The following is a 21,757-nucleotide window of genomic DNA, read 5'->3' as shown; positions in this document are numbered from 1 at the left end:
GATCCTATGTTTAACATTGTAGCAATTTGTTGTCATGACCACAGAAGTAAAGTGGGCGGGATATCAAAGATTTAAGAAGTCGCATGATTGCTTTAAAAGCTGATGACATGATTTGATGGTGATGTCATTAGGGTGTTACACAGGCTCCTGCAATTTAGTTTGAGTTTGTGCTCAGAAAATATCTCTTCCAATAAAAACTTTGTTGTTAGTTTATATCTACTTTGCAAACCACATCTTTTCTTTTTGTTTAAAACCCACACCCCTAACATAGTTAGGGCATTACAGCATCGCTACATGATAACCAGCAGTTCCATACCTTCTGACGGGATAAAGGACTGTCTGTATGTTCAATTTTGTACTGCCTTGGTAGAGTCTCCACTTCAAGGATGTCCTCCATAGTAACTTGTTGAGGGAGCACCTCAAATAAAGAGGTTACGTACATGATGATGGATTTCTTGTCAGGCAGAGAAACAGCAATATCTGGGTGAAAAGTATCATAAATCAGAAATGGAGGCCTTGACAAACACCACAGGGATGTAACATAAAATGTACGGTTTATTCAAGCGTTTGCATGGTACCCATGAGGACTAGGCACACTTCAAAAATTCAGTGCTTTGCATCTGCCCACTAAAGTTTTCACCAGAAATAAAAACAGAAAATGCTGGGTAAACTCGGCAGGTCTGGCAGCACCAGTTTAAAGTGCTATTCTTCTTCTTAAATTTGCTCTTAAAATCTAATCTAGTCTGTAATTAATAGCAGCTTCTTCCCTGCTGCCATCAGACTTTTGAATGGACCTACCTCGCACTAAGTTGATCTTTCTCTACACCCCAGTGATGATTGCAACACTACATTTTGCACTCTCCTTTCCTTCTCAAAGCACGGTATGCTTTGTCTGTATAGCGCGCAAGAAACAATACTTTTCACTGTATACTAATACACATGACAATAATAAATTAAATCAAATCACAAATCAAAGAGCTTATCCAGCATTGTCTGTATTTATTTCAGATTCCCAGCACCTGCAATATTTTGCTTTTATTTCAATGTTTTTGCCCCATTCTCTAAAAGGCAACTTTTGAAGAGCTGAAGCAAATGTACCAAACTGAGGCTGAGGTAATGACTTCAAATTCAGAGGAGTTTGATTAGTTTCTCTCACAAGAGATGTGCAGCAACATTACAGATTTCAAAACCTAAATGTGGAACGGTAAGGGGGTGCTTCGTAAGCCAATGCTAAGTCCATTCACCTAAACAATATTGAACCAGATTGAATCGATGGACCCTCACTCAAATCATCACATAGCAGCAACATAACACTTTCTCCAAAATTCAGTGAAGTTTAACAAAAGGACACCAATTAAAAACAAAAATAGTATATGCTGAAAAATCTCAGCGGGTGTGACAGCATCTGTGAGAATGGAGTTAATGTTTTGAGCAGACGTCGAATATTTTGTGGCACTGCTTAGTCTCACCCACTTATATCATTCAGAATGAATTCACTGTACTTGGTAAGACAGATGTGTCAGGCAGACTAACACCAAACTATGGCTAACCTTCAGGATCCAGCAGTTTCTCGATCCCCAGGTGCTTTTTAGCCATGTCAAAAGCATGTTCCAGGCGTCCCCCTGCAGACATCTTCAAAACTTTATCCCAACTGAACAAGCCTGGTCTGGAAGAGACACGGTTTTAAAACAATCAATTAGAAAACAAAATGATGTCAAGGAATAGTTTTAAATTACAAACAAAGTATTATGGGCAGTTCCTAGATCTCAGTGGTCACTGAGCCACACAATACCAGCAGGTTCCCAGGCTCAGCTCCTGATCTGTACTCAGTTTTGGTAAAGGAGAAGTTATCACAATTGAGAAAAAGCACCATCACCAATCCTTCACCACGACACAATGACATGTGTGTGAATGTCAGGTAATAATAGGATGATAATCAGCTGTGATGACCCTGGTTCAAATACAAGAACTTACTGGTGATATAAACAGAGCAAGAACAAACATTCCCACTAATGATTGCACCCTCCTGCTACAAAGTACACGTGTGATATGGAAACTTAGAAAAGAACTGTTCAGTTAAGTGGCTTATTTCAGTGATTGTATTCTTAGATAATTGCAAGTTAGAGGGGAAAAGAGGAAAACGGGAAGCTGATTTTGACATTTAATTTACTATTATGGTTGACATTAGTTCCTTGTAACTGGGAAGTGCAGCAACATCTTCACAATGTGAGAAGGAAGTGCTGCCCGTTAAGATCCTAAAAAGGTTTCAAAAACAAAATATGGTAACTTCCTGCAAAAGCAACCCCTCCCCATAGCTGGAGTGAATTTTATCCACTGTTTAATTTCATACAAACAAAAATATAATTTCTTACTATTCCATACAATATCTTCAGTGTTATATTACAAACCAGAGGACACAGTGGAGGGGATCTTTATCCCAAACAGTTATTAAATATAATGAAAATATCAGGCGTTTGGGCTCCATGCAACTGTCTACAGCCCAGTAAGGTCCACGTTCACTCACTGCTCTTCCTTAAATTGGATAATTTCAGCCAGCTAATCTTTGAGGCATAAAACCACAAAGGGTTTGGGAAAGAAAAAACTGGCAAGGGCCCACTCCTATCCAGTGACCACTGGTAAAAATGAATGGGCATGAGTGCTGGGTGGAGACAGAATCAGGCTTGGTTAAGATGCTCTGAGTTGAATAGCCAGTCGATGTTCACCATCAAAACCTCCCCATCTCTCATGGTTGAGGCACTAGTGCACCTTACACTTGTGCAGAAGGAGAAGGAAAAAGGCAAGAACTTGAACAAATCAAATAAACATTATGTTTTTGGATTTCCTCACGTTGAATGCTCAAAGATCACTTCACAAAGCGAACCTTCACTCTCCACAAACGAGATACCCAATAATTAGGTAACTATAGAGGCCAGGGATTGAACAGAAACCTATCTCACTGTTCTGGGCTACCAGATGTATCACATGGCTTCAAATGATTTCAATGATTAAGGAAAGCAGAGGAACAGGAATGTAACTCATAAGCTATCAAACCGGTTTAGAAACAGTAAACAGGTAAGCAGATTTTAGCAAAACAAGCAAATTCACAATAATCTGGAGATTTAATTATTCTTCCCTGAATACAATAGTTGTGTCTCCTACGCTGAGGATAACTTCACCTGAACTAAGGAACTTGACCATAATATTCCATGGGCAGTAGTTAATTTTCCATGGAATTCCTTTGTCCATTTTCATCTACAGTGGCTGCAGGGGAACCAAAGAACTGGTCCAGTTTAATCTCTTTGATTTAATTTCATAATCCTCCAACATTTGATCGTAACAACAGAAGTAAACAATGAATCTCTCAGATAAGTAAAGATGTCACAGATATGTTTCAAAATATGGAATTTTAAACCGACACGGGATCATCAGCGGGGCCTCAGGATTCTGTGAAATCTGGAAATTGCAAATTTCACCGGCATGACTGTGATCTCTGATTTTCGTCGCACCTCACCGGCAACGTAATCAGGGCATAAACCTGATTTCAATACACTTTAATAAATTTAAATATAATTAAACACCCCCGTCGCCAGATTTTCCACCCTCACAAGATTTTCATACCTCGTCAATATGACATCTTGTCGGCAAGGTTTGCAACAGGCTCACCCAGACGTAAACCTGTCGTGGGGATTCTTCCGGGGATCAAAGGTCAGTCTCGCTCCGGGGGGAAAGGGGCATGGCCAGGCAGTACCCTGGCAAAGCCCTCAGCACCATCCTGGCACAGGTTGGTAGTGCCAGGTTGTCAGTACCAACCGACACAGACACGAAAAGCAATGAGGAGGCCAGAGATGATCTGGGGTTGAAAGGCAAGGGGATGTCAGGGTTGATCCCTGCCAGAGTGACGGCGCAACTGCACCCACTCTTTTATTGCAGTTAAAGGCGCAACATCTGGAGAGAAAACAGGCACTGGAGCTGGAGAATTCCACACTGGCTTTCTCAACAGAACTGACACTTTGCCAACTTCTCGTAAGATCTGCCCTCTGTTTACATTTCAATTTAATGTACTGGAGTGTCTGCCTGGGAACAACTTAATCTGTTCCAAAATAATACTGAGGAAAAACCATGGGATGTTCTTTCACCGAAGAATAATGCTAACAATAAATATTTGGATGTCCAGGCTTTCCTAAATTATACCAGCAGATTTACATCAGCCAGACTGTCATCTTTCAACTCAACCTGGCTTTAATCCTTTATGAATCACACCAAAATTAAAATGGCAGACTTTTCAATTCTGTCACTGGAAAAACATAATGCATCACAATTCTGAAAGTGTAATTACAGACAAAACTGAATTTTAATTTGAAATCACATTTGTAGAAATTCCTTATTTTTCACACCTTGTTTTTTTTAACCAAATCATCAGCCTACCATCTGATCCAGCAACTTATATTGACACAGCACCTTTAACATAATGAAATGTTCCATAGAACCATAGAAAATTACAGCTCAGAAACAGGCCTTTTGGCCCTTCTTGTCTGTGCTGAACCATTTTTTGCCTAGTCCCACTGACCTGCACTTGGACCATATCCCTCCACACCTCTCATCCATGAACCCATCCAAGTTTTTCTTAGATGTTAAAAGTCCCGCATTTACCACTTTAGCCGCCAGCTCATTCCACACTCCCACCACTCTCTGCGTGAAGAAGCCCCCCTAATATTCCCTTTAAACTTTTCTCCTTTCACCCTTAACCCATGCCCTCTGGTTTTTTTCTCCCCCAGCCTCAGTGGAAAAAGCCTGCTTGCATTCACTCTATCTATACCCATCAAAATCTTATACACCTCTATCAAATCTCCCCTCATTCTTCTACGCTCCAGGGAATAAAGTCCCAACCTATTCAATCTCTCTCTGTAACTCAGCTTCTCAAGTCCCGGCAACATCCTTGTCAACCTTCTCTGCACTCTTTCAATCTTATTTACATCCTTCCTGTAACTAGGTGACCAAAACTGTACACAATACTCTAAATTCGGCCTCACCAATGCCTTATATAACCTTACCATAACACTCCAACTTTTATACTCGATACTCCGACTTATGAAGGCCAATGTACCAAAGGCACTCTTTACGACCCTATCCACCTGTGACGCCACTTTTAGGGAATCCTGTACCTGTATTCCCAGATCCCTCTGTTCAACTGCACTCTTCAGAGTCCTACCATTTACCCTGTACATTCTTCTTTGGCTTGTCCTTCCAAAGTGCAATATCTCACTGTAGGTCAACAAGCGCACAGATGATAGGGAAATGGTAATTGCTGCCAGCTATGACATGGGCAGCAAAGTTTTGAATAACCCGAAGTTTATGGAGGACAGAATGTGGGAAACTGGACAGGCGCACGTCAGAATAGTGGAGTCTAGAGGTAATGAAGTCATGGATGAGGGTTTCAGCAGCAAACGATCTGAGAGAGGGGTAAAGTCGAGTGATGTTATGGAGGTGGAAATAGGCAGTCTTGGAGTTGGTGCAAATGAGGTCAGAAGCTCATTTCAGGATCAAATGGGACATCAAGTTATGAACAGACTGGCTTGGGAGAGGGATGGAGCTGATAAGGGAATAGAGTTTGGGGAAGGGAACAAAAACATTCTTCCCAATATTTAATTGGAGAAAATTTCCACTCATCCAGTACTAGAGGTCAAATTAACATTCTGATAATTTAGCAACAGTGGAGAAGACAAAAGATAAGACGGTGAGACAGAGCTGGATGTTGCCAGCATACATGCAAAAATTAACACTGTGCCTACATATGATGTCTCCACGCAGCAATGGACTTGAAGGTTAAAAATTCAACCAGTTCTCATTTGGTGTCACAGATATCTAAAATTCTGCAATATGTTATATGCTAAAGCACATCTGCTTGCATAATTATTGGCTGATACCTACTTATGCCTATGAACAATGGCATTGAAAGCAAGTCCATCAGTCCAGCTGGTTGTAAAATTCAAAACATTAACTTGTTTGTAAGGTCGTGTTGACTGACGGACCCAGCTCAGCAAAATCTTCTCACTGTTGGTCTGTTGCAGATCTGACATTATAGATTTCATTATATCCTTGACCTGTATCAACATACAATATAATAAATCAGGTTAAAATAATTCATAATGAAGGCTAAAGTGAAACAACTTCAAGCTCGGGCAGAAGCTGGGGAACAATAGAAAAATGCTTGTTGAGACAGCTCAACCATTTAGTTCTCTGACGGACCATCTTATTCACTCTAACTGCTGCCTTATAATTAAAGATTCTTCAGTCAGGTTTACCTTCACTGCATTAGATGATGATCATGTCATATGTGTGAAGGAGTGATTTGTTAAAATGTATTTGGTAGCTTCCTTACTATTGGTTGTAAAAGTTACATCAGAACCCTTCAGTAAATGAACAAGCAGGATGGTTTGAGCTGGCAGCTATTTACTCACCTGCCAGTGTAAAATGATACTCCAAATAAGCCCAAGCGTCAGTTTATGGTTTCCATCTACAATATCAGTCCCACCAATATTTACCAGCTCCACCTGGGGAAAGAAAGAAACAGGAATAACTTTTACAGAAACTAAAATCTTTCAAAATTCACTAAATTCAGCATCCATCTCAAAAGTTAATCTCAAAGGGCAAAAGCATTGTATCCGTTCAAAGTTCATCACAAACAAGAGCTAGGTTATTGGGTTAGCGAGGTGCAGATTTAAGGTTACTATCAGATCAGCCAAGTTCGCATTAAATGGTGGAGCGGGCTCGAGGGGCTGAATGGCCTACTCCTAATCCTTGTTCATATGTTCGTACTACATCATACTGTATACATTAACTTTCAGAGAAATGGATTAGCTAATGATAGGAAATGAACCAACAATTCCTTCCATACCCTTCTCAACATGAAGTTTTTAATGTTGAATTAAGATGTTGAGAAGGGCACTCAGGAGCCCTAGCAAAGCAAAACAAGGGGAAATCCCAGCAGTCAGGAGTCATACATAATGTAATTGGCATGGTTTTGGTGTGAAAGATATGACATCATGGCAGATGTTCCTTCAGGTACCATGTTTACCTCAGCCACCTTTAGCTGTTTCATTAAGAATTTCCCTAATTAATTAAGTTAGGAGTGGGACTGTTTATTGACAATTCTACAGTGTTTAATCCAATTTGCAACGCACCCAATAATGAAGCAGCCAATGCTATCCGACAGCATGACTGGGATAACATCCCAGCATGAGTTTGCAGGGTAATGTCACACAGGTGCCAGATATTGGCCACCTTGTGACTTCCATTATTCATCAATCCTTGACTTTCAGTGTAGTCACCACCACCAAGATCCCCCATCAAAATTTTGAGAGTCAACGTTTACCACAAAGCAATTTGGAGCAGCCAATGTTAGTCACCACATGTACGTCACCAGTCACAGCGGTGACAGCATACAAGTCTTCAAGTGCCGGTGGGAGACATTTTTGTGAACAAGCTGGGTGGTTACGAAAGGAAACCCACAAGTATTTTGATGTTAAATCTATCATTCAACCTTTATCAAATGATTTTGCAAGTTATAAAATTGCAATAGCATACAGTCCTTGAACTAATGATTTGACTGCTAACTAGAATTAGCATTACATATTTGAAATCTTCACATGATGTTCATTTCCCTTCTAAATCACTGCATTATAATCCATTTCCATTTTTCTTTTCAACAGGTAATTTGAGCAATTTCATTGGGGGAGATCTTGAGCCCACGCTCTCCTTACAAAGAACAAAGAACAGTACAGCACAGGAAACAGGCCCTTCGGCCCTCCAAGCCTGTGCCGCTCATTGGTCCAACTAGACCATTCGTTTGTATCCCTCCATTCCCAGAATGCTCATGTGACTATTCAGGTACGTCTTAGACGATGCCAGCGTGTCTGCCTCCACCACCCTACTTGGCAGCACATTCCAGGACCCCACCACCCTCTGTGTAAAAAAACGTCCCTCTGATATCTGAGTTATACCTCGCCCCTCTCACCTTGAACCCGTGACCCCTCGTGATCGTCACCTCCGACCTGGGAAAAAGCTTCCCACTGTTCACCCTATCTATACCTTTCATAATTTTGTACACCTCTATTAGGTCTCCCCTCATTCTCCGTCTTTCCAGGGAGAACAAGCCCAGTTTACCCAATCTCTCCTCATAGCTAAGACCCTCCATACCAGGCAACATCCTGGTAAACCTTCTCTGCACTCTCTCTAAAGCCTCCACGTCCTTCTGGTAGTGCGGCGACCAGAACTGGACGCAGTACTCCAAATGTGGCCTAACCAGCATTCTACACAGCTGCAACATCAGACTCCAGCTTTTATACTCTATATCCTGTCCTATAAAGGCAAGCATACCATATGCCTTCTTCACCACCTTCTCCACTTGTGCTGCCACCTTCAAGGATTTGTGGACTTGCACACCTAGGTCCCTCTGTGTTTCTACACTCTTGATGGCTCTGCCATTTATTGTATAACTCCCCCCTACATTAGTTCTTCCAAAATGCATCACTTCGCATTTATCTGGATTAAATTCCATCTGCCTTTTCTCCACCCAATTTTCCAGCCTATCTATATCCTGCTATATTGTCCGACAATGTTCATCGCTATCCGCAACTCCAGCCATCTTTGTGTTATCCACAAACTTGCTGATAACACCAGTTACACCTTCTTCCAAATCATTTATATATATCACAAATAGCAGAGGTCCCAGTACAGAGCCCTGCAGAACACCACTGGTCACAGACCTCCAGCCGGAAAAAGACCCTTCGACTGTTACCCTCTGTCTCCTGTGGCCAAGCCAGTTTTCTACCCATCTAGCCACCTCTCCTTGTATCCCATGAGCCTTAACCTTCTTAACCAACCTGCCATGAGGGACTTTGTCAAATGCTTCACTGAAATCCATATAGACGACATCCACTGCCCTTCCTTCGTCAACCGTTTTTGTCACTTCCTCAAAAAACTCCACCAAATTTGTACGGCACGACCTCCCTCTTACAAAACTATGCTGTCTGTCACTAATGAGATTGTTCCGTTCTAAATGTGCATACATCCTGTCTCTAAGAATCCTCTCCAACAACTTCCCTACCACGGATGTCAAGCTCACTGGCCTATAATTACCCGGGTTATCCCTGCTACCCTTCTTAAATAACGGTACCACATTCGCTATCCTCCAATCCTCAGGGACCTCACCTGTGTCCAATGAAGAGACAAAGATTTCCGTCAGAGGCCCAGCAATTACATCTCTTGTCTTACATGGGAATGGTGGCAGCGGCTCAAGATCTGGTGAAACCCAGAAATTGTGAATCTTGCCAGCGAGATCTTGCCTTTCTTGCCAATTTGGCCACAATGCTAAAAACAATGCTTTTCAAGCCTCCTGAGACGACAGTAGTGAAACATAAGAAATGCACTGAAATTGGGCTTAGTTGCTCAGACCCTTGAGCTTTCAGGCCACAAGTTGGACACCCTGCATTAGACCACGTAAAAAGAAAATTCTCAAAGTTACCTCATTCTTAAAAATAGACATCACATACAATGCATCCAAAATTGGAAAGATTAAAAAGGATGCATCATAAGGTAAAGATCTGATATTTAAAGCGACTCACATTATTCTGCTGTAGTACATGTAATGCTCGAGTAACATTGTTGAGGGCATGTACCCTGCTGGTGCCACGTTCTTTAGTCTGTTGGAGAAAAGAGAAATCTTAAAAAAGAAACATGTCAAATGGAAGCTATGAATGGATTTAAGTAAACTGCAATTAAAGTCACTCAGAAGGCTATGATTCCCAAACTTGTTTCTGTAATTATACTGGAGAAAGAGGCACGCAGACACCAAACTATATCTGAGTAAGACATTGATGGAGTGAGGAGTTGGGAATTTGGTTTGGATGGGAATTTCTGATCAACTTTTCTTGACTTCAAATTTGGATTACGTTACATTCTTACTTTCAAACATTAATTGCTGTAAAGCCTAGTTGGACAGGGAGCTGTCTAAAGTGGCAGTTATCAGTCAAAGAGCTGAAAGTAGTTATAAATACACAAACTGAATAAGGAGGCCATTCGGCCCCTTGAACCCTGCTCTGCCATTTGATAAAATCATGGTTAATCAGTTTGTGTTTTGAATTCCACATCACCATCTACCTTCATAACTTTTTATTCCCTTGCCCAACAAGAATATCTACCTCTGCCTTAAAAATATTCAATGACCATGTCTCCACCGCCTTCTGAGGCAGAAATTTCCAAAGTTGCACAACCTTGAGAGAAAGATATTCTCCTCACCTCTGTCCTATATGGGTAACCCCTAATTTTAAAACAGTGTCCCCTGGTTCTGGACTCACCCACAAGAGGAAACATCCTCTCCACATCCACCTTGTCAAGACCATTCCAGATTTTATATCCTTTAATCGAGTCACCCCTCACTCTACTAAACTCCAGTGGATACAAGCCTAGTCTGCCCAACCTTTCCTCATAAGATAACCCACTCATTCCAGGTATCAATCTAGTAAACCTCTTCTCCACTTGCAAGTGAGACCAAAACAGCACACATTATTCAAGTTGTGGGGCAGAATCTTACCAGAAAATGGCAAAGTGTCAGGATCTGACTAAAAACGAGCATGTTTCTCTCGAGAGAAACAGGCAGGTTTTCTCACCAGATCTTATGGGGGGTGTATTTCTTGCATTTATGTTGCACAACAGCATTAACCACCCCGTTGCCCCATTGAGGTTTCCACTGGGTCCTACCCCTTCACACAAGCTGGCATGGTGCCAACTTGACAGTGCCAACTTGTGCCATGGGAGAGTGCCAAGGGGCACTGCCTAACTATGTCCCTCTCCCCGGGGCTATACTTACCTTTACGTCCCCAGAAGAGACCCCCATGACAGATTCACGTCTAGTGTGGTGTCAATATCTGGCAGAGAGTCAAGATACAGTGGGGGACGGCGGGTTAATAAGATTAAAATGCATGTTAATACATGCAAAGCAGATTCACGCCCACCACGGGTGTGAACCTGATGACATTGCAGGCGAGGGGTGAGGAAGATCCAAAGTCGTGTTCTTGGCAACATATGCACAAACGGCAAATGCAGGCTCAAGATTTCACCCAAAGAGTATGTATGATTTTTACTTAGAACCCAGGGAGGAGTAAGAGTGCAATTTTTGTGGATTGAGAGCCGAGGAGCAAAGTTATTACTGCTAATGCAAAATGCCTTTGATATAAACACAAAATCATTAAAATCTTCTGCATAAATGTAAATATTAACTTTAAAAATTCTTATGATCAGTCTAAACGCACCCATATCTTTCAACTTCAGTATAACCAAGCAAGGACTAATGGTTGTTAGTCACAGTTACCAAGGAGCCCCTTGCATTCTCCACACAATCCTCATGTATATTAATCTACAGAGAAGGGAAGGACAAGGTATTGGAGGTGTTGGCAGCCTTAAAAGTGGATAAATCTCCAGGTCCAGATGAATTGTGCCCTGGGCTCCTGCCGAAGGCAAGGGAGGAGATTGCAGGGGCTCTTAGCCAAATTTTCAATTCCTCTCTGGCCATGGGGAGGTGCCAGACGACTGGAGAACAGCTAATTTGGTTCCACTATTTAAGAAGGGTTGTAGAGATAAAACAGGGAACTAAAGAGGGGCACCAATATCCTGGGAGGGAAATTTGATACGGCTCTTCAGGGGGGTTTAAACTAATTTGTCAGGGGAGTGGGAAAAGGAGTTGTAGTCCAGAAGTCAGTGTTGAGGGTGGTGAGGTATTGGGGAAGGTATCAGGGTCAAGGGTGGGTACCGGTAGACAGGAAGGTGGATTGAAGTGTGTCTACTTCAATGCAAGGAGCATCAGGAACAAGGTAGCTGAAATTGGGGCGTGGATTGGTACTTGGGACTACGATGTTGTAGCCATTACGGAGACGTGGGTAGACCAAGGACAGGAATGGTTGTTGGACGTTCCGGGGTATAGATGTTTCAGTAAGTGTAGGGAAGCTGGTAAAAGAGGTGGAGGAGTAGCATTGTTAATCAAGGATAGTTTAACGGCTGCGGAAAGGCACTTCGAGGGGGATCTGCACACTGAGGTAATATGGGCTGAGGTTAGAAATAGGAAAGGAGCGGTCACGTTGTTAGGAGTTTACTATAGGCCCCCAAATAGTAATAGAGATGTGGAGGAAGAAATTGCTAAGCAGATTATGGATATGTGTGGGGGTCACAGGGTAGTTGTCATGGGGGACTTTAACTTTCGAAATATTGATTGGAACCTTTGTAGGTCAAATAGTTCGGATGGGGCAGTTTTTGTGCAGTGTGTGCAGGAGGGTTTCCTGACACAATATGTGGATAGGCCGACAAGAGGTGAGGCCACATTGGATTTGGTACTGGGAAATGAACCAGGCCAAGTGTTAGATTTGGTTGTGGGAGAGCACTTTGGAGATAGTGACCACAATTCGGTGTCTTTTGTTATTGCAATGGAGAGGGATAGGGCCGTACGGCAGGGCAAGGTTTACAATTGAGGGAGAGGTAATTATGATGCGATTAGGCAAGAATTAGGGGGCATAAGTTGTGAACAGAAACTGTCAGGGAAAGGCACTAGTGAAAAGTGGAACTTTATCAAGGAACAAATACTGGCTGTCCTTGATAGGTATGTCCCTGTCAGGCAGGGAGGAAATGGCCAAGTGAGGGAACCATGGTTCACGAAAGAGGTGGAATGTCTTGCGAAAAGGAACAAGGAAGCTTATGTAGGGATGAGGAAACAAGGTTCAGATGGCTCGATTGAGGGTTACAAGTTAGCAAGGAACGAGCTGAAAAAGGGGCTTAGGAGAGCTAGGAGGGGACATGAGAAGTCCTTGGCGGGTCGGATCAAGGAAAACCCCAAGGCTTTTTACTCTTATGTGAGGAATAAAAGAATGACCAGGGTGAGGTTCGGGCCGGTCAAGGACAGTAGTGGGAACTTGTGTATGGAGTCAGTAGAGATAGGAGAGGGGAGAGGTGATGAATGAATACTTTTCTTCAGTGTTCACCAAGGAGAGGGGCCATGTTTTTGAGGAAGAGAAGGTGTTACAGGCTAATAGGCTGGAGGAAATAGATGTTCGGAGGGAGGATGTCCTGGCAGTTTTGAATAAACTGAAGGTCGATAAGTCCCCTGGGCCTGATGAAATATATCCTAGGATTCTTTGGGAGGCAAGGGATGAGATTGCAGAGCCTTTGGCTTTGATCTTTGGGTCCTCGCTGTCCACGGGGATGGCGCCAGAGGACTGGAGAATGGCGAATGTTGTTCCTGTTTAAGAGAGGGAATAGAAATGACCCTGGTAATTATAGACCGGTTAGTCTTACTTCGGTGGTTGGTAAATTGATGGAAAAGGTCCTTAGCGATGGGATTTATGACCATTTAGAAAGATGCAGATTAATCCGGGATAGTCAGCACGGATTCGTGAAGGGCAAGTTGTGCCTCACAAATTTGACTGAATTTTTTGAGGAGGTAACTAAGTGTGTTGATGAAGGTAGGGCAGTTGATGTCATATACATGGATTTTAGTAAGGCGTTTGATAAGGTCCCCCGTGGTCGGTTTATGATGAAAGTGAGGAGGTGTGGGATAGAGCTAAAGTTGGCCGATTGGATAGGTAACTGGCTGTCTGATCGAAGACAGAGGGTGGTGGTGGATGGAAAATTTTTGGACTGGAGGCAGGTTGCTAGCGGAGTGCCACAGGGATCAGTGCTTGGTCCTCTGCTTTTTGTGATTTTCATTAATGACTTAGAGGAGGGGGCTGAAGGGTGGATCAGTAAATTTGCTGATGACACCAAGATTGGTGGAGTAGTGGATGAGGTGGAGGGCTGTTGTATGCTGCAAAGAGACATAGATAGGATGCAAAGCTGGGCTGAAACATGGCAAATGGAGTTTAACCCTGATAAATGTGAGGTGATTCATTTTGGTAGGACTAATTTAAATGGGGATTACAGGGTCAAAGGTAGGTTTTTGAAGACTGTGGAGGAACAGAGAGATCTTGGGGTCCATATCCACAGATCTCTAAAGGTTGCCACTCAAGTGGATAGAGCTGTGAAGAAGGCCTATAGTGTGTTAGCTTTTATTGATGTGGAGATGCCGGCGTTGGACTGGGGTAAACACAGTAAGAAGTTTAACAACACCAGGTTAAAGTCCAACAGGTTTATTTGGTAGCAAAAGCCACACAAGCTTTCGAGGCTCTAAGCCCCTTCTTCAGGTGAGTGGGAATTCTGTTCACAAACAGAACTTATAAAGACACAGACTCAATTTACATGAATAATGGTTGGAATGCGAATACTTACAACTAATCCAGTCTTTAAGAAACAAAACAATGGGAGTGGAGAGAGCATCAAGACAGGCTAAAAAGATGTGTATTGTCTCCAGACAAGACAGCCAGTGAAACTCTGCAGGTCCACGCAACTGTGGGAGTTACAAATAGTGTGACATAAACCCAATATCCCGGTTGAGGCCGTCCTTGTGTGTGCGGAACTTGGCTATCAGTTTCTGCTCAGCGACTCTGCGCTGTTGTGTGTCGCGAAGGCCGCCTTGGAGAACGCTTACCCGAATATCAGAGGCCGAATGCCCGTGACCGCTGAAGTGCTCCCCAACAGGAAGAGAACAGTCTTGCCTGGTGATTGTCGAGCGGTGTTCATTCATCCGTTGTCGCAGCGTCTGCATAGTTTCCCCAATGTACCATGCCTCGGGACATCCTTTCTTGCAGCGTATCAGGTAGACAACGTTGGAACTCGGCCAACTCGGCCAACTCTTGCAACTCGGCCAACGTTGTCTACCTGATACGCTGCAAGAAAGGATGTCCCGAGGCATGGTACATTGGGGAAACTATGCAGACACTGCGACAACGGATGAATGAACACCACTCGACAATCACCAGGCAAGACTGTTCTCTTCCTGTTGGGGAGCACTTCAGCGGTCACGGGCATTCGGCCTCTGATATTCGGGTAAGCGTTCTCCAAGGCGGCCTTCGCGACACACAACAGCGCAGAGTCGCTGAGCAGAAACTGATAGCCAAGTTCCGCACACACAAGGACGGCCTCAACCGGGATATTGGGTTTATGTCACACTATTTGTAACTCCCACAGTTGCGTGGACCTGCAGAGTTTCACTGGCTGTCTTGTCTGGAGACAATACACATCTTTTTAGCCTGTCTTGATGCTCTCTCCACTCCCATTGTTTTGTTTCTTAAAGACTGGATTAGTTGTAAGTATTCGCATTCCAACCATTATTCATGTAAATTGAGTCTGTGTCTTTATAAGTTCTGTTTGTGAACAGAATTCCCACTCACCTGAAGAAGGGGCTTAGAGCCTCGAAAGCTTGTGTGGCTTTTGCTACCAAATAAACCTGTTGGACTTTAACCTGGTGTTGTTAAACTTCTTACTTAGCTTTTATTAACAGGGGGTTGGAGTTTAAGAGCCGTGTGGTTATGCTGCAACTGTACAGGACCTTGGTGAGACCACATTTGGAATATTGTGTGCAGTTCTGGTCACCTCACTATAAGAAGGATGTGGAAGCGCTGGAAAGAGTGCAGAGGAGATTTACCAGGATGCTGCCTGGTTTGGAGGGTAGATCTTATGAGGAAAGGTTGAGGGAGCTAGGGCTGTTCTCTCTGGAGCGGAGGAGGCTGAGGGGAGACTTAATAGAGGTTTATAAAATGATGAAGGGGATAGATAGAGTGAACGTTCAAAGACTATTTCCTCGGGTGGATGGAGCTATTACAAGGGGCCATAACTATAGGGTTCGTGGTGGGAGATATAGGAAGGATATCAGAGGTAGGTTCTTTACGCAGAGAGTGGTTGGGGTGTGGAATGGACTGCCTGCAGTGATAGTGGAGTCAGACACTTTAGGAACATTTAAGCAGTTATTGGATAGACACATGGAGCACACCAGAATGATAGGGAGTGGGATAGCTTGATCTTGGTTTCAGATAAAGCTCGGCACAACATCGTGGGCCAAAGGGCCTGTTCTGTGCTGTACTGTTCTATGTTCTATGTTCTAAAGACCAGTGAGTCTCACATCATTGGTAGGAAAACTATTGGAGAAATTTCTCAAGGACACTTGGAGAGTCAAAGCTTGATCAGGGATCGTCAGCATGGCTTCGTCAGAGGGAGGTCACGCCGAACAAATTTGTTTGAATTTTTTCAGGTGTGTGGATGAGGGTAGTGCAGTCGATGTAGTTTATATGGATATCAGCTAAGCCTTTGACAAGATCCCACACGGGAGACTTGTAAAAAAGGTAAATGGACATGGGATTCAGGGTAATTTGATAAAGTGGATTAAAAATTGGCTCAGTTGTAGAAGACAGAGGGTGATGACAGAAGGCTGCTTTAGTGACTAGAAGCCAGTGTCCAGTGGCGTACCACAGGGATCTGTGTTGGACCCCTATTATTTGTCATTTATATAAATGATATAGATGACTACGTGGGGAGTAGAATTAGTAAGTTTGCAGATGATACAAAGATTGGCCGAGTGATTAACAGTGAGGTGGAGTGTTTTGGGCTACAAGAAAATATAAACAGAATGGTCAAATGAGCAGATAAGTGGCAGATGGAATTTAACCCAAAAAAGTGTGAGGTGATACACTTTGGAAGGAGTAATTTGACAAGGAAGTATTCAATGAATGGTAGGACACTAGGGAGTTCTGTGGAACAAAGGGGCCTTGGCCTGTTTGTCCGCAGATCTCTCTGAAGGCGGAAGAGCATGTTAGTAGGGTGGTGAAAAAGGCATACGGGACACTTGCCTTTATCAATCGAGGCATAGATTACAAAAGCAGCGAAGTCATGTTGGAGTTGTGTAGAGCTTTGGTGAGGCCACAGCTAGAGTACTGTGTGCAGTTCTGGTCGCCACATTACAGGAAGGATGTGATTGCACTAGAGGGGGTGCAGAGGAGATTCACCAGAATGTTGCCGGGATGGAACATTTAAGTGATGAAGAGAGGCTTGGGTTGTTTTCATTGGAGCAGAGAAGACTGAGGAGTGGACTGATCGAGGTGTACAAAATTATGAGGGGCATGGACAGAGTGGATAAGGAGCAACTATTCCTTTAGTTGAAGGGTCAGTCATAAAGGGACACAGATTCAAGGTGAGGGGCAGGAGGTTTAGGGGGGAATGTGAGGAAAACCTTTTTACCCAGAGGGTGGTGATGGTCTGGAATGCGCTGCCTGGGAGGGTGGTAGAGGCGGGTTGCATCACATCCTTTAAAAAGTACCTGGATGAGCGCTTGGCACATCATAACATTTAGGACTATGGGCCAAGTGCTGGCAGATGGGATTAGGTGGGAGTTCAGGTGTTTCTAATGTGGACATCAGATTTCAGTGTAGACTCGATGGGCCGAAGGGCCTCTTCTGCGCTGAAGGATTCTATGATTCTATGATACAGAACAAAACTGCCTCCATCTAAAATAATCTGTACCATAAGGTATTGGAATTTGAAGCTCTGCAGCATGATCTAACTCTAAGGTAGAGAGCAGAAATGCAGTGCCTGTTCAAATAAAGATTTAAATAAAGGTTTCAAAGTAAAATGTGTTCTATTCTGTATCACATATACAACATGTACACTATTATTAAAATGAAAACTCACCAATACACTCCCCGTGAGTCCTTCCAGAAGATCCAAGAGCTTTCGGCCATCGCGGAGATCAGTAAACAGATCCTTGATTGGTATCTTTCCACCCTGCAGCAGAAACACACTTCAGAAAATTCCCATTTTTAAACAATGTGCTGCAGAATTGCTCTTTGAAATCGTCTTCAGAACTTGCATTCATCAGTTCCGGATCACAGCTGCATCTCAGAGGAAATTTGTAGCTTCATTTACACATGATTTCCACTGATGAAAGCAGATTTTTATAAGACTGGGAAAATCTTTTCTTAATGCTGGATCAAGTGAAGTTCTTAACAAAACTGATGAACAATCAAAAATAACTCTTCCGACTTTCAATTATTTAGAATTGAAAAATAATATTCCCAGCGTCCTGTAAAATATTATTATGGAAATAGCCTTACAAGTGCAGCAAGCAGAAGGATCCATGATGACAGAGCAAGTTCCCTTTGCCACTGTTGATTAGTGGGGTTCTGCAGGGATCTGTGCTAGGACCCCAACTGTTCACATTATATAGAACATAGAACGTAGAACAGTACAGCACAGAACAGGCCCTTCGGCCCACGATGTTGTGCCGAGCTTTATCTGAAACCAAGATCAAGCTATCCCACTCCCTATCTTCCTGGTGTGCTCCATGTGTCTATCCAATAACTGCTTAAATGTTCCTAAAGTGTCTGACTCCACTATCACTGCAGACAGTCCATTCCACACCCCAACCACTCTCTGCGTAAAGAACCTACCTCTGATATCCTTCCTATATCTCCCACCACGAACCCTATAGTTATGGCCCCTTGTAATAGCTCCATCCACCCGAGGAAATAGTCTTTGAACGTTCACTCTATCTATCCCCTTCATCATTTTATAAACCTCTATTAAGTCTCCCCTCAGCCTCCTCCGCTCCAGAGAGAACAGCCCTAGCTCCCTCAACCTTTCCTCATAAGACCTACCCTCCAAACCAGGCAGCATCCTGGTAAATCTCCTCTGCACTCTTTCCAGCACTTCCACATCCTTCTTATAGTGAGGTGACGGAACTGCACACAATATTCCAAATGTGGTCTCACCAAGGTCCTGTACAGTTGCAGCATAACCCCACGGCTCTTAAACTCCAACCCCCTGTTAATAAAAGCTAACACACTATAGGCCTTCTTCACAGCTCTATCCACTTGACTGGCAACCTTTAGAGATCTGTGGATATGGACCCCAAGATCTCTCTGTTCCTCCAAAGTCTTCAAAAACCTACCTTTGACCCTGTAATCCACATTTAAATTAGTCCTACCAAAATGAATCACCTCACATTTATCAGGGTTAAACTCCATTTGCCATGTTTCAGCCCAGCTTTGCATCCTATCTATGTCTCTTTGCAGCCTACAACAGCCCTCCACCTCATCCACTCTCCACCAATCTTGGTGTCATCAGCAAATTTACTGATCCACCCTTCAGCCCCCTCCTCTAAGTCATTAATGAAAATCACAAAGAGCAGAGGACCAAGCACTGATCCCTGTGGCACTCCGCTAGCAACCTGCCTCCAGTCCAAAGATTTTCCATCCACCACCCTCTGTCTTCGATCAGACAGCCAGTTACCTATCCAATCGGCCAACTTTCCCTCTATCCCACACCTCCTCACTTTCATCATAAGCCGACCATGGGGGACCTTGTCAAACGCCTTACTAAAATCCATGTATATGACATCAACTGCCCTACCTTCATCAACACACTTAGTTACCTCCTCAAAAAATTCAATCAAATTTGTGAGGCACGACTTGCCCTTCACGAATCCGTGCTGACTATCCCGGATTAATCCGCATCTTTCTAAATGGTCATAAATCCCATCGCTAAGGACCTTTTCCATCAATTTACCAACCACCGAAGTAAGACTAACCGGTCTATAATTACCAGGGTCATTTCTATTCCCTCTCTTAATCAGAGGAACAACATTCGCCATTCTCCAGTCCTCTGGCACCATCCCCGTGGACAGCGAGGATCCAATGATCAAAGCCAAAGGCTCTGCAATCTCATCCCTTGCCTCCCAAAGAATCCTAGGATATATTTCATCAGGCCCAGGGGACTTATCAACCTTCAGTTTATTCAAAACTGCCAGGACATCCTCCCTCCGAACATCTATTTCCTCCAGCCTATTAGCATGTAACACCTTCTCTTCCTCAAAAACATGGCCCCTCTCCTTGGTGAACACTGAAGAAAAGTATTCATTCATCACCTCTCCTATCTCTACTGACTCCATACACAAGTTCCCACTACTGTCCTTGACCGGCCCGAACCTCACCCTGGTCATTCTTTTATTCCTCACATAAGAGTAAAAAGTCTGGGGGTTTTCCTTGATCCGACCCGCCAAGGACTTCTCATGTCCCCTCCTAGCTCTCCTAAGCCCCTTTTTCAGCTTGTTCCTTGCTAACTTGTAACCCTCAATCGAGCCATCTGAACCTTGTTTTCTCATCCCTACATAGGCTTCCCTCTTCCTTTTCACAAGACATTCCACCTCTTTCGTGAACCATGGTTCCCTCACTCGGCCATTTCCTCCCTGCCTGACAGGGACATACCTATCAAGGACAGCCAGTATTTGTTCCTTGAAAAAGTTCCACTTTTCATGAGTGCCTTTCCCTGACAGTTTCTGTTCACAACTTATGCCCCCTAATTCTTGCCTAATCGCATCATAATTACCTCTCCCCCAATTGTAAACCTTGCCCTGCCGTACGGCCCTATCCCTCTCCATTGCAATAACAAAAGACACCGAATTGTGGTCACTATCTCCAAAGTGCTCTCCCACAACCAAATCTAACACTTGGCCCGGTTCATTTCCCAGTACCAAATCCAATGTGGCCTCACCTCTTGATTTGGAAGAGGGAACTGAATGTATTATCTCCAAATTTGCTGGTGATACAAAGTTGGTGGGAGAGTGAGCTGTGAGTGAGCTGTGAGGAGGATGCAGAGATGCTTCAGTGTGATTTGGACAGTGGGCATCTGCACGGCAGGTGCAGTATAATGAAATGTGAGGTTATCCACTTTGGTAGCAATAGACAGATTTGTAACTTGAATAGCTGTAAATTGAGAGAGGTGAATACTCAACAGGACTTTGGAGTCCTCGTGCATCAGTTGTTGAAAGAAAGCTCACGGCTACAGCAGGCAGTAAAGAAGGCAAATGGTATGTTGGCCTTCATAGCAAGAGGATTGAGTATAGGAGTAGGAATGTTTTGCTGCAATTGTATAGGGCATTGGTGAGGCCACACCTGGAGTATTGTATGAAGTTTTGATGTCCTTATCTGAGGAAGGATGTCCTTGCTTTAGAGGGAGTACAGTGAAGGTTTACCAGGCTGATTCCTGAGATGGCAGATCTGTCATATGAGGAGAGACTAAATTGGTTAAGATTATATTCATTGGAGTTTAGAAGAATGAGAGGGGATCTCATAGAAACTTATAAAATCCTAACAGGGTTAGACTGGGTAGATTCAGAAAGAATGTTCCCAATGGTGGGCGAGTCCAGAATTAGGGATCATAGTTTGAGGATAAGGGGTAAATCTTTTAGAACTGAGGTGAGGAGAAATTTTTTCACCCAGAGAGAGGTGAATGTGTGGAATTCACTATCTCCGAATGTAGCTACGGCCAAAACGTTGTCTGATTTCAAGAAGAAAGTAGATATAGCTCTTGGGGCTGAATGGATTAAGGGATATGGGAGGAAGGGGGGAATCAGGATATTGAATTTGATGATCTGCCATGATCAAGATGAATGATGGAGCAGGCTCGAAGGGCCGAATGGCCTACTTCTGTTTCTAGTTTCTATGTTTCTATGTTTGACGCTAGTCATTTCCAGGGTGAAAACTTGTTTTTCAGAACAGGTCTTTGATTTGGCAAATTCTTGTTAGTGTATAGTTAATGATTTGCACTAAAACATTAAAAATTAATCCTGTAGTTTATTTCAACTCAGCCACATGTTGAAAGAGCAAAATAGAGCTAAGTGTAGCAGTCATTCCAGAACCTGAGGCATTTCCCCAACAGCTCAGGAAATTCTCTGGCTTAGTGTCTTGTTTGTGCTGATCACAATGAGCTGTCGAACCAGGCCTAACTTTATTGATCCAGTTTGTGGAACCTGCCCCATTTTCCCCCACTGCCCTCTCATTTTAGGTTGTTT

General features: G+C 43.4%; 1 protein-coding gene across 1 annotated transcript in view; it reads right to left on the bottom strand.

Annotated features, from left to right (window-relative positions):
• Window positions 1–21,757, bottom strand: part of LOC144504716 (utrophin-like) — a 631,247-nt gene that overhangs the window by 522,218 nt on the left and 87,272 nt on the right. The window contains 6 exon segments of the mRNA XM_078230463.1: window positions 317–480; window positions 1,551–1,666; window positions 5,929–6,101; window positions 6,459–6,551; window positions 9,624–9,701; window positions 17,599–17,691. Coding sequence (XP_078086589.1) covers window positions 317–480; window positions 1,551–1,666; window positions 5,929–6,101; window positions 6,459–6,551; window positions 9,624–9,701; window positions 17,599–17,691 — 717 coding nt within the window.

This window comes from Mustelus asterias, chromosome 15 (assembly GCF_964213995.1).
Source record: "Mustelus asterias chromosome 15, sMusAst1.hap1.1, whole genome shotgun sequence".
In the NCBI taxonomy this organism is placed as follows: domain Eukaryota; kingdom Metazoa; phylum Chordata; class Chondrichthyes; order Carcharhiniformes; family Triakidae; genus Mustelus; species Mustelus asterias.
This window is presented reverse-complemented; position numbering and strand designations above follow the sequence as displayed.